The following is a 13,860-nucleotide window of genomic DNA, read 5'->3' on the forward strand; positions in this document are numbered from 1 at the left end:
TGAAAGTCTACAAAATTTCTTGGAAATAATTTTCCCAGATCCTTAAGATTTAAAAATCTCATTTTAATATTTTATGTGAAAAACAAAATTTAGACATAATTTTTTTTAACCTTGGTATTGAGGAACTAAAAAAACTTAGAAAAGTAATACAATTTCAAAGGACTGTGATGCTGCCCAATATAGTTCTAGGGGGAAAAAGGATGGGGAAGTTGAAAAATGCAGTGTGAACAGCTTTCTCTGCCTTTGTTCCGCTACCATAAGCCATTTTCTGTATTCTAACTCAGTAAGGTAGAAACAAGGCAATAAGATGATTCTGAAACAACAAGGAGATCACAGTTGCAAAGTGTTTTGAAGCCTCAAAAATCGACAAAGTAAATAATCAATAAATTGACGATATAAACAAAGATTTTTTGAAACTCACCATCTCTATTAGTTTCCCATTCTACATTTTCTTCTTCACTTTCTGGAGTTCTCTCCTTAGTGATTTTTATGTCTTCCTTTTCCCTATGTCTCCCTCTTGAAGATTCTTTCTAGAAAGTATATACATACATACATATTACTATATTTAAAAAAAATTATGAGATAGTTACTATAATACAGAATATTTCTAGCTTCATTTTTTTTAATCTGTTTTGCAGAAATCACTTATCCACTAAGCAAAAAAAGTGACAAGTTCTAGCATTAGCACTGCAATGAGAATACTATTTTATTAAAGAACAGCAACATAGTAAAAAGAATAACTGAGATTTTAAAAGATACAATGCAAATATTTAATAAGCACTGGATAGTCTACAACATACCAAGTTTCTATTTCTAAGTTTCTAGGGGAAAAAACTGTTTAAAAGGGATAAAATAAACAAAAGGACTGATTAAGTGACTACATTAAAAAAGGACGAAAAAACAGCTACACTGTTCATAGTAGATTATCAAAAATAATTACTAATCTAAAACTTGTCATATACTAATATAGCAGCATTTCCCTATACACCTAAAGATAAATCCAAACTCATTTGATAATTTTATAAATGCTTTTTAAAAAAGATTTTTCCCTATTTTGATGAAACCAAAATGGTAGCTAAAACGAAAATTAGTCCTTATACTGTAGCTAAAAAACAGAAAATTCTACATTTTATTCCAAGTTTAACAGTATCCTACAGACAAAACAGGACAATAGTAATTTAGCTGATAACATTTAATTAAATATCCTATTACATAAAAACTCCACAAACAACATTTTACTAAGTGGTAAGAAAATAAAGTAACCAGTGTTATGGAATTGTTACCCTCCTACCACAGTGTCTCACTTTTATTAAGTTTAAATCCTGCCTATGAAAGAAACTAACACACAAAGACGTTAATTGCTGAAAGTTCTTTACCAAACATATATGTGGCTGCTTAAGACACAAAATTAATTTCTCTTTGAAGTCTTTTTAAAAAACTCTAGTATATATTATAATTGCCCCTAATTTTACGTATTTAAGTATAAAGTCATGCTGTATCACTTGCTAAATGACATATATAATTGCTTTAAGACAGTAAAGGTGGACCAAAGTCATTATAAAAGATTCTACAAGAGTACAACCAGCCATGGAAAATGGTAAGAGGTCAAAAGAAAGAAAGAGGGGAAGGAAGGAAGGAAGGAAAGGAGGGAAGGAGGGAGGAAGGATCAATCCTATTTATACATAAGACAAAAGGAAAAAAAGGAACATGATCTATTTTTATTCTTAAACTATATTCTAAAGAGTATCAAGGATGAACTAACTATTCTATATCCCATGCAGTGTGGGGCTTGAACTCAGGATCCTGAGATCAAAACCTGAGCTGAGATCAAGAGTTGGACACTTAACTGACTAAGCCACCTAGGTGCCCTCCACGCAACTTTTGAATGTTCTGCGGATTAAACTCACTATAAATACAAACTAGTACAAGTTATATCAAAAATTTATAGAAAGTTATCTCCAAATTATTGAAAGATATAGTTTCCTACTTAAATTATCATGTAATATTCAAATACTAATTTAGTTGAAAAGAGTTTCAGAGCCACAGTGCTGATACTGCAAAATAAACAAAATAACCTGCAAGTGTATAACAGAGTATTTATAAGATTTAGAACCAAAAATGTAATCATCTTAATAAATTTCCTTAATAAGTTACATAAATATTTCAAAACATTCACCCTATACAATGAAATTATGTAATTTTTGAGCTATTGACTTTTTTTTTTTTTAAAGATTTAATTTATTTGTTAGAGAAAGAGGGAGAGAGAGAGCACAAGCAGGGGGAGCTGCAGGCCGAGGGAGAAGCAGGTCCCTGCTGAGCAAGGACCCCATTGCGGGACTCAATCCCAGGATGCTGGGATCATGACCTAAGCCAAAGGCAGACGCTTAACGGACTGAACCACCCAGGCATCCCTCTTTTTTTTTTTTTTTTTTTAAAGACTATTGTCCTTTAATAGGACTCTGATACTGTCCTTAAGAGATCACATATGACTTCTGTTATTAAGTACTAGAGACTGAATGCAGGCTTCAATAATAATGGAATCTCATTCAAGTTAGAAGATACATTTTTTTCCTAATATTTTGTCACTATCAAAATATAGAAACTGTTTTGATAACAATTATTAAGAAGGCTCAGATCATTTTCAAAAATGTCACATTTCCCCATTTTTTTCAAGTCAACAATGTTTAGGCATAATTTGGTTAGGCATGTTATTCCTTTGTCAGTTATTTCTCCCTTTCATTTACCATATTCAAATAAACAGGGTCTGGTATTTCCTGTCCCATGTAGCACCGCATGGCCTGCTCTCTCACCTCTAGAACAGAGTAGCTCGTCATCTTATTTCTTTTAAATGCAAACATATTAATCAGATGTGCAGCTGTTTGATTACTTTATTATGCATTCTAAATTAGCCATCCCAGAACATGTACATGTTGAAATACTTGTTAATGAACTAAAATATTTCAGCCAGAGCCGTTGGGATGAGATATTTTAAGAATTCAGAATTTTTTTGGACTTCAAAGTATATTAAGTAACACCACCAGTAGGGTCTGGAGCAGCAACCTGTGATCAAACACACGAATATTTTTGCAGCAAAACATGAATTCGCCAATTGTATAAAGACTATAATTAGCTTCATGTCAATTAAAATTAGGTTTTGCTTTCAAATAAATCTATGCCTGACTTAGGAAAAATGTTTGGTTTTAAAAATGTCTTAGATTTCAGAAATGGAATAAATGATTGTGGACTTTTACTTTATTTTCATTTTATATTACATTCACATTTATTCCCTAAACATTATATGTATGGACAGATAATATTCATTATGAATTTTGTTTTTAGATAGTAAGGAGGCATTACCAAGAATTTGATTTGAAAATAAGTATTGAGGTTAAGAGTTGAAAACCAATATTACAATAACTGGATTAGCAACTAGAATAATAAAATGCTAGGGGTCTTTGTAAATAATATAATTCAACCTCCTCCTGCCCTGTGTAGAAAATTTTTCTAATACTATATAGTTATGAAAGTCCTGTTAGGAGAATTTCAGAAAAAAAATTTCTTCCCTACATCTCCGATGATAGCTCTTCACTGTTGCATCCCTTTGTCCCCATTTTCAGACAGCTCTAAGTACTAAAACATTCTTTCTTACACTGATCAAAACTCTTACACCTCTCCAGAATTCTTCCTGATTACAATCAGTTCTGATGTCTAGATCATGTAAAAATAAATCTAATACTTCTTTCACACAACAGCCCTTTAAATATGTGAACACCGGCGTTACTAAGTCTCTTCAGCATCTTCTTATACTAGGCCAAAGATACAGTTCACATTGATCATACATTAACATTTCAGGATTTTCACACTCTTCCTCACTCTGTCATCTTCCCTGGACATACTAATTTGCCAATGTACTTCAATAAAATGTGGTAACTAAAATTAATTTAGTCTTGTCAGAGCAGTATACAGCATATGGCTTTTACTTCTCCTGGTGTAGAACTGAAATTATACTTGTATTAATGAAGTCTAACTTGTTTTGCAGTATAAGTTTTGGGTGGAGCTTAAATAAGATACTATAAGCTTATAAACTGTAAATTTAAACTACAATCTCACATAAAATAGAGCAAACTTCAGGGCTGGGTGATTTAGTAACACACTGAAATCATTAGGGATCAAACTTACTGCTCTTTTTCCTTTCTCACAGCTCTGCTATTCCTACTGTTGACTTCACATTAAGGCACATTTCTTTTATCATAAGAAGAAGCAATCTAGGTTCTCCCAGTGTGCGTCTCCCTCAATCATGAAATAAGAATTCTTTCCTTTAGTTTGAGTAGGCCAACTTCAGTCACATGACTACATCTAAGTCAATAACTAACACCAAGGTAATGGTCACAGGCAAGATGACTTAGGCCTGGTTCCTGAATCAACTGAATTATCAAGGAGAATGGGATCATTTCTGACTGAACTAAACTAATCAGGCCCTAGCAGTGAACTGGGGTCAATTCCCCCAAAACACAGTGCAGCTACAAATGAAAAAGTGATGGAATGGATTCTGGGGAGTTCAAAGCAATTTACACTTACACTTTTGGTACTATGCCTCACCTCTTCAAAGTATAAGGCCACACTTTCGACAACTTCAAAGGCCATTAACAAAACAGACTGTCTAACTTAGTAAACATTTTCTCTGTTCACTTTTACTAGTCACATTTCAGACCCTCCTTCTAAGGTCATTTGTTATCTCCCTGATATGTATCTTTTTAGATATTCTTTATTTAGTGAAGGTCTCCTAGTACTCAACACTCTCAATTTTATTTGAAAATGTCTGTATTATATCCTCATTCTTGAAAAATAATTTCACTGGGTATACAGCTATGGGTTGACAGATTTATCTTATTAGCACTTTGGAAATATTATCCCACTGTCTTTGGCTTCCATTGCTATTGATGTCATTCTGTTGCTCCTTTGTAGGATGACTTGCCTTTTTTTCTTGGGGAATTTCTAATATTTTCTCTAACTTTGGTATTTGGCAATTGCATAATAATATTCTATTTGGTATGTATTGTGCTTTCTGTATCTGTAGCTTTGTCTCATCAATTACGGAAAATTCACAGCACTATTTCTTTCAATACTGACTCTCCTACGTTCTATTTTTTCCTGGAGTTCCAACTAGAGGTACATTAAATTTTCTAAGTATTTTCCTCACATTTTTGAACCTCTTCAACATTTCCTATAACTCTTTTATGTGTTGCATTCTGGGTAATTTCTTCAGCTCCCATCTTTCAATTCAACAACTCTCTCTCCACAGATGGACCAAAGGCTTACTCTCTGATCAGCTCTAATGCTACTAGTAAAAGCTTCAAGGTCACCACTAGCTTTCAGGTTTGCTACTTAATCCCTGGTTTCAATTCCCTGTTCATGTTTCTTTGTTTTTGCTGCTTTTTTGCATTTTTGAGAAAGCAGCAATGCATTTAAAATGTGTTTGTTGTCACTTATCCAGGATCTAGTATTACTGTAATGGGAGGGCCTTCAAAGTATATAGACCGTAATAGTGCTGAAAGGGAAAGTTAATACTAACAATTCTTTTTTTTAAAGATTTTGAGAGAGAGAGAGCATGTGCCCACACAAGCAGGGGACAGGGGCAGAGAGAGAGAGAGAGAAGCAGGCTCCCTGCTGCACAGGGACCCTGAGATCATGACCTGAGCTGAAAGTAGATGCTTAACCGACTGAGCCACCCAGGCACCCCAAGACTAACAATTCTTAACAAGATTAACAATTCTTTAGCAATCACATCAAACTTTGCCTGTTGTTTGAAGTACAGCCAACTATTTCCCCCTTGGACTTATCCATAACCATTGGTCAGATCAAGCCACCCTAGGCCATGGTAGTGCAACTGACATTTGGTTCCTAAAATAAAGTCTGTTTATCCCTAACACAAGTTTGTTCTTTGTTAATGACAGGGAACAATATTATTATGTATTAGATGAGACAAAGAAGATGGGAAGGGGAAAAAAATCTACTTCGACGAAGTTTTCTCCATATAATCTCCTTACATTTCCTTACATCTTCCCAAAGTTACTTGGAGAAACTTCCTTTGAGACTAATAGATAAAAGTTATCACAGAATATTTAGTCAAAGAACAACTCAATTATTTATATACCAATGAAGTTCTCCCCTTGTACTAATATTCACTTTAAAACAACTGTGTAAATTTGTCCATTACTAGCCTAAACCTATTATCAATTATAGTAATAATTCTGTTATATTAAAGAATATCGAGTTTTTAAACACTAATTGTTTTATACAAAGACTTTTTTTTTTTTCATATCTTTTATTTTTAAAGAATAATGATTCCAGGGACGTCTGGGTGGTTCAGTTGGTTAATCGTCCAACTCTCAATTTCAGCTCAGGTCATGATCTTGGGGTCATGATATGAAGCCCTGCATGGGGCTCTGTGCTCAACAGGGAGTCTGCTCATCCCTCTCCCACTGCTCCTCCCCCCTGCTCCCTCTCTCTTTATCTCTAAAATAAATAAAATCTTAAAAACAAAAACAAAAACAGTGATTCCAAACCCTATTACTCTAAAAATATAGTTTCACAAACACTAACATCATTAGTGCATTCTTAATTTTCCGTCAGAACCCCTAGAATTAATGTTAATTCAAATTTTTCTTGTCTGTAATTTACTACCACATATCATATCAAAGCTATTAACTGGAAAAACTGCTATTGAGATTATGGTTCTCACCTTAATGTTTTCAAAACTTCAACTGGACACTTCTGATGAAGGGTAAAATCTTTAAAAAATGAACAATGGTTCACTGATTTTTGGCCTGAACATTAGCCCCAAAACTCAGCTCAGTCTATAGCTATTAGAATAGATATAATCAGACATTTTAAAATTTTAAATTCTTCACAGATGTACAATTTCAGATCCTTTCAATATTACAGAAACACAGAGAATAAAGAAATGTAGATCTATACTGGGGAAACTAGTATAATTTGTTTACAACTACTGAAGAAAACTCCCCTAATAGGGTTAATGGAGATTTTGTGTTATGAAGTGATCACAAAAATTGTATTATCTTGTTTCATAATAAGCAGAGCCACAAATAAATAAGACTGTATACTTTAAAGAACATTCAACAGATAACCAAACTCAGGTCATCTCTAAACACTGCTTTAAAAAAAATTATAATGAAAAGAGAACAGTTATTATCTCTGTATCTGTGCACTCAATACAGCAGTGAAGTACAGAAAGTATAGAGAAAACTAGACAGAAACATACCACTAAGATACTTCAACAAGATCTTCTCAAACCAAGAGATCAAGTAGACAAAGATATTAAAAATACAAAAGATCAAAACAACAGAGGTTTTAGATATACTCTAGAATCTGAAAACTAAAAAAGTAGAAAATACTCCTTCTTTTCAAGCACACACGGAAAATTCAGATAAACTGACCATATCTTAAGTCACAAAGAAAATCTCATTAAAGTTAAAAAAATAGAAATATAAAGAGTAATAACACAGAACTTATTTTTTTTATTCAAAATAACACACACATAACAAAAAGTTCTTCAACCTGAAAAATTTAAAACATGCAATTAAAAGATTATTGGATCATGGGTGAAATCCAAACCTAAAGAGAATTTCTTGAAAATAATGATCATGAAAACATGCCATATAAAATCCATAAATTCAGCTAAACCATTTATCAGAGTTTAAAGCATTAAATACTAATATAAATCAAATGAAAACAAATGCTCAACCAATTCAACAAAGAAAAGGAATACAGCAAACCAAAGAATAAAAGAAATAGAATAAAAGAAAAAACATACGTATTAGAAAAGAGAAAGAACTAATATAAATCCAAAAGCTAACTCTTTGGGAAAAAAAAAAGAACAACAAAAAAATAAAAACCAACAACAACAAAAAAAGAATACTGGCTTACCTAATTAAGAAAAGGGAAAAAAGCGTTAAGTATCTAAAATCAGATATAACAAAGTAAAAACAGGCTTTAGAACAAAGAAAAATAAAGAAAAACATGAGATTTCTTCACACAACTCTATGCAGTTTAAAAACCCAGAGGAAATAATTTTTTAGAAAAATACAATGACTTTTGACTTCAAGAAAGTCAAAAGTCCACTAATTTCCACATTAAAAAAATAGTTAAAGGACTTTTCATAAAACAGTACCAGATTCAGTTGGTTTCACATGGGAATTCTACCAAACCGTTAAAGAGCAGAAAATCCCAACATCACTTATGATAGTCCAGAGCAAAGAATTAGTAATATTTTGTTATTATACAGTACTTGGACTACCTGTGAAATACTACAGTGTTATGAGAAAGGAGACTTGAATTGTAAACTTACACTGCAAACTCTAGTGAAACCACTAAAAGAAGTAAAAATAAGTAAACCAATATGCTAAAAAAGGAGAGAAACTGGAATAATATAAAATGTGTGATTCAAACCATAACAGGCACAAAAAGAGTAGAAGACAAAACAATAGGAACAAAGAACTATGGTAACAAACTATAACAAATGTAATAGACATTAATTCAACTATATCAATACTTTCTTTAAACATCAATGGACTACATCGATTAAAACAGAAACTATCAGGGGCGCCTGGGTGGCTCAGTCAGTTAAGTGGCTGCCTTCAGCTCAAGTCATGATTCCGGGGGTCCTGGGATCAAGCCCCACTCAGGCTCCCTGCTGGGTGGGGAGTCTGTTTCTCCTTCCTCTGCCCTTGCCCCCAGCTTGTGCTCTCTCTTGCACTCTCTCTCAAATAAATAAAAGTTACCAAAAAAAAAAAAAAACCCAAAAAACAAAAATGGACTGTCAGAGTGGACCAAAAACTAAGACCCAAATACATGTTGTCTACAAGAAACAACCTTAAATATGAAGACACATACAGAGTAAAAGGAAAGAGATGGAGAAAAATATACTATGCTAGTATTAATCAAAATAGAGTGGGAATAAGCTACATTAATTTCAGACAGAGCAGACTTCAAAGCATGTGAAGTTACCAATGACAAAAAGAGGCATACCATAATGATAAAGGGGTCAGTTCTCCAAGAAGACATAACAATCCTTAATATATATGTGCCTAACAACGGAGTGTCAAAATATGTATGGTAAAAACTGATAATACAACTGCAAGGAGAAGAAATGATCCACAATTACAGCTGGAAATTTTAACACCCCTCTGTCAAAAATGGATACATCCAGCAGGCAGAAAAACAGTAAGAACATAGTTGAACTCAAAAGCACCATCTGGGACGCATGGGTGCCTCAGTCGGTTATGTGTCTGCCTTTGGCTCAGGTCATGATCCCAGGGTCCTGGGATCGAGCCCTGTATTGAGCTCTTTGCTCAGTGGGGAGCCTGCTTCTCCTCCCTCTGCCTGCCGCTCCCCCTGCTTGTGCGCTCAATCTCTCTCTCTCTGACAAATAAATATATAAAATCTTTAAAAAAAAAAAAAAGCATCACCAATCTACTGGAAACAACTGACATCTGTAGACTACTTCATCCAACAACAGCAAAATACACACTTTTCTCAAGCTCATGTGGGACATTCACCAAAATAGACCATATTCTCAACGATAAAACACACTTCTAAAAGAACAGAAATCATACAATGTCTGCTTTCAGACTACAATGTATTTAAACTAGAAATCGGTAACAAAAAGATAGCTGAAAAATCCCTAAATATGTGGAGCTCAAGCAACACACTTCTAATTAGTACACGGGTCAAAGAAAAAGTCTTGGGGCACCTGGGTGGCTCAGTCATTAAGCATCTGTCTTCAGCTTAGGTCATGATCCCAGGGTCCTAGGATCGAGCCCCACATCGGGCTCCCTGCTCGGCGGGAAGCCTGCTTCACCCTCTGCCACTCCCCCTGCTGCTTGTGTTCCCTCTCTCACTGTGTCTCTGTCAAATAAATAAATAAAAAATCTTAAAAAAAGAAAGAAAAGAAAAAAATCTCAAGAACAATTTAAAAATATTTCAAACTAAATAAAAATGAGGTGTGCCTGGGTGGCTCAGTTGGTTGAGCAATTTGACTCTTGATTTTTGGCTCAGGACATTATCTCAGGGTCATGGGATCAAGCCCCATGTGGGGCTCCGTGCTCAGCACAGTCTGCTTGATTCTCTCTCCCTCTGCCCCTCCCCCCACTCATGCAAGCACACGCACTTGCTCTCTCTAAATAAAATCTTTAAAAAAAAAAAATGAAATACAACCTATCAAAATTTATAGAATGCAGTGAAAGCAGTGTTTGAAGAATAATTTATAACATTTCTAAAGATCTAAAATCCATAATCTAAGCTCCCACTTGAAAAAACTGGGAAAAGAAGAGCAAATTAAATCTGAAGTAAGCAGAAGAAAAGAAATAATAAAAATTAGAGCAGAAATCAATGAAACTGAAAACCTAAAGCCAGTCTTTGAAAAGATCAATAAAATGGGTAAGCCTCTAATCAGGCTAACTAAGAAAAAAAGAGAGAGAAGACGTAAGTTAGTAATATCAGAAACAAAAAAGGAGACTTTACTACAAATCCCAAGGACGTTAAAAGGATAATAAAGGGATACAATGAACAATGCTATGACCATAAATTTGATAACCTAGATGAAATAGTCTAATTCCTCAAAAAAGACAATCTGCCAAAACTCATAGACAATCTAAACAAGCCTGTATGTAGTAAAGAAATCCAATCAATAATTAATAACCTTCCAAAACAGAAAGCACCAGGCCCAGATGGATTCAAATGTGAATTCTATCAAACATTTAAGGAAGAAATTACAGCAATTCTCTGGTCTTTTTCAGAAAATAGAAGGAGAGAGAATACATCCTGACTCATTCTATGAAGCCAGCATAAATACCTAAATACCTAATACAAAAACAAGACAAAGACATTACAATTTTCTTGTAATGACACAGATGTCTCAAGAACATAGATGTAAAAATCCTGAAAATATTAGCAAATCAAGTCCATCAATATATAAAAGAATTGCACAACACAACCAAATGGGATTTATACCAAGTATGCAAAAGTTGGTTCAACATTTGAAGTCAATTAATGTAATCCATCACAGCAACAGACTAGTGAAGAAAAATCATATGATCATATCCATGGACATGGATATCCAGTAAAAGCATCTGACAAAATCCAACACCCATTAGTGATAAAAACTCTTAGCAAACTAGAAATAGAGGGGAATGTCCTCAACTAGATAAACTAAAACTTAGGAACTAAATATACTCATACCATACAATCCGACAGTGGCATTCCTTTGTATCTACCCAAATGAATTGAAAACTTGTGTCTACACAAAACCTGCACAAGGACGTTTATAGCAGATTCGTAACTGCCAAAACTTGGAAGCTACCAAGATGTCCAAAAATTAGTAAGAGTAGTTACCTATAGAGAACAGGGTAGAGCAATCAAGAGATAAAAGGTAGACTTTTCAGAATGTAACCTGTTTTGGAGATTTAACTTTGCAGCGATGTAAATGTTTTATGATTAAAAAACAAAGTGAAGGGGTGCCTGGGTGGCTCTCAGGGTCATGAGTTCAAGCCCCATGAAAAAAAAAAAAGGAAAGAAACCCTAAAACAAAAATCAAAATTAAATAAAACAACCCAACTATTGTAACAAATTTGATTTTATATCCCTAATAGATTTCACAGGTATCTCCCTAATGAGATATACCCTAAGAACTACAAAGAAACCTTAAACTGTTCTCTGTGATCTTATTATTAATGATATTATTGTTAACTGTTATTCTGGAACTGTTAAACATAAGATAAAGCAATTGAATGTCAACAGGGACTAATAAAATATTAGTGTGCATACAATTACTAAAAATAGTGCTAAAAATTAGTTGTCTATGATATGAGCCTACTATACAAAAGGGGCCACAATCCAACTCGTTCTCTTCCCCATCTTAATGTCATGGAAAGCTTAGTTAGGCTTAACATGTCCCCTCCACTCATTCTTTTGGTCATCAAATCCTATTGACTCTACCTCAAGATTCTGAGTTAAATTTAATTCCACTGTGTTAAATTTGGTTTGGATTGTCCAGAGCAGCCCTTTACAACACAAATATAACACATATGTAATTTGGGATGTTATTGTTTCTATATTAAAAGGAAAAAGAAACAGGGAAAATTAAAATTCTGGTAACATATTTTACCTAACCCAGTATATCCAAAATATTGCCATTTCCAACACATAACATAAAAATTATTAATGAGCTATTTGGCTTTTATTTTACATATTAAGTCTTTGAAATTCAGTATGTATTTTACACTTACAGTACATCTCAATTCAGACTAGCCACATTTCAATTGTTTAACAGCCTCACTGGAGCACAGACCCTAGGCCACCAGGGGTTCTCAATACTGGCTACACATCAGGATCACTTTTCATTTATTCAGTAAGTGAACTTACTAATTCCAGGGTCTGGAGGTGAATCTATGAACAAGAAGAGATTCCTGGCATACAAATCTCTTTTCTCTTGCCAAACCCTGACTGATACATTAAGACTATTCACAATGTGATCTACCTAATCTACCTCTTCAACCCTCACCTCAAATTCACATGCTGTAATTTCTATACGTTAGGCACAGAGAGTCACAGTTTCTCAAACACACTAGTCCTTTAAAACTCTTTACTGTTGCTGTGTTGGTTTTCTCCTCTTTCTAAACTTTCACTACCCTGTCTTTCCCCCCACCTACCCTTCCAACACTCAGTGCAAATGTCATTTCCCTCTGTAAAATGTTCTCTGGTTCCCCAGGCAGTTATTTATTCCTTTCACTGTGTGTTTTGCTCATCTCTCTCTGTCATGCTATCATACTCTACAGAATTACAATTTATCTATTTATGAATTTGTCTCCCGACAAGATCATGGGTTATCAACCTCAAAACTCAAACACACTGGAGCTGAATTCAGTGGCAGAGAAGGGGTAGAATTACAGTTAGTTTGTATCTTAACTTAGCTACGCTATGTTATTTAACCTGTAGCTGCCCCTACCTAAACTAAATCTGACTTTCCCACAGAAATTCATTACATAAAGATCAACAGATGTCTGTGTTGCAGTAGGAATGTTTCACAGAAATGATGAGCATTTGTTATCCTAGACCAGATAGATCACTCAAAATAATTAATACCCTGGTATCCTAGCTTATTAACAGTTTTCTCTAAGTTTGGATAGGGAATTTCCTAAAACCTGATCACTCTTCTCACTACTACCCTTAGGTATGCATGACACTCAGCACCTTTGAGGGCTTTCTCATCTAGGCAAAGTGAGAAACAGGCTTCAAATTTCTTGATGAAATGCCAGCTCTGCTGTCTACTAAATTCATATGCTGAACATATAAACCTTTATGATCAGCAACACACTTAGATTTAGATATCTGTTAACAACCTAAATCTCTAATGCTGATATTCATCTCCTACTAAGAGCCTAACACCAATTTATATTGAGAGGAAAGGCCAAGAGCTACTCTAATACCATACATACCATTTATTAAACAGTCATCATGGATTAGCCACTCACGTTACTTATTTTACATATATTTTCTTCACAGCAACACACTGATAGAGCTATGGCCTCCATTTAGATAAGGAAACTGACTGCAGAGTTAAAAAACAATTCCTAAAATAATGTCTTCAGAATATGAATTCTAGATGTTTGCCTTTTAAACTACAGTCCATTTAATGGTATGCTAGATAGAGCCAGTTCACACTGACTCACAAGAGCCGACTGTTAAATTTTTAGGAACTGTGCATGCCATTGTTAAACACAGCTATGATTAAAAATTAAATGCTATAAGCCAACAATTACAAATAAAAACAAAGGTAACTGT

At 34.1% G+C, this 13,860-nt stretch overlaps 1 protein-coding gene across 8 annotated transcripts in view; it reads right to left on the reverse strand.

Moving 5' to 3' along the window:
* The window catches only part of ZC3H13 (zinc finger CCCH-type containing 13), a 90,919-nt gene that overhangs the window by 65,258 nt on the left and 11,801 nt on the right, over positions 1-13,860 (reverse strand). For 7 of the 8 annotated variants that reach the window (XM_035003355.1, XM_035003358.1, XM_035003357.1 and 4 more), the window contains exon 5: positions 422-530. In XM_035003355.1, coding sequence (XP_034859246.1) covers positions 422-530 — 109 coding nt within the window. Of the gene's footprint in view, positions 1-421; positions 531-6,742; positions 7,818-13,860 lie in introns of those variants that run through there. The other variant, XM_035003361.1, reaches the window with a different exon arrangement.

This window comes from Mirounga leonina, unplaced genomic scaffold (genome assembly GCF_011800145.1).
Source record: "Mirounga leonina isolate KUSES-001 unplaced genomic scaffold, KU_Mleo_1.0 Mir_127, whole genome shotgun sequence".
NCBI lineage: Eukaryota > Metazoa > Chordata > Mammalia > Carnivora > Phocidae > Mirounga > Mirounga leonina.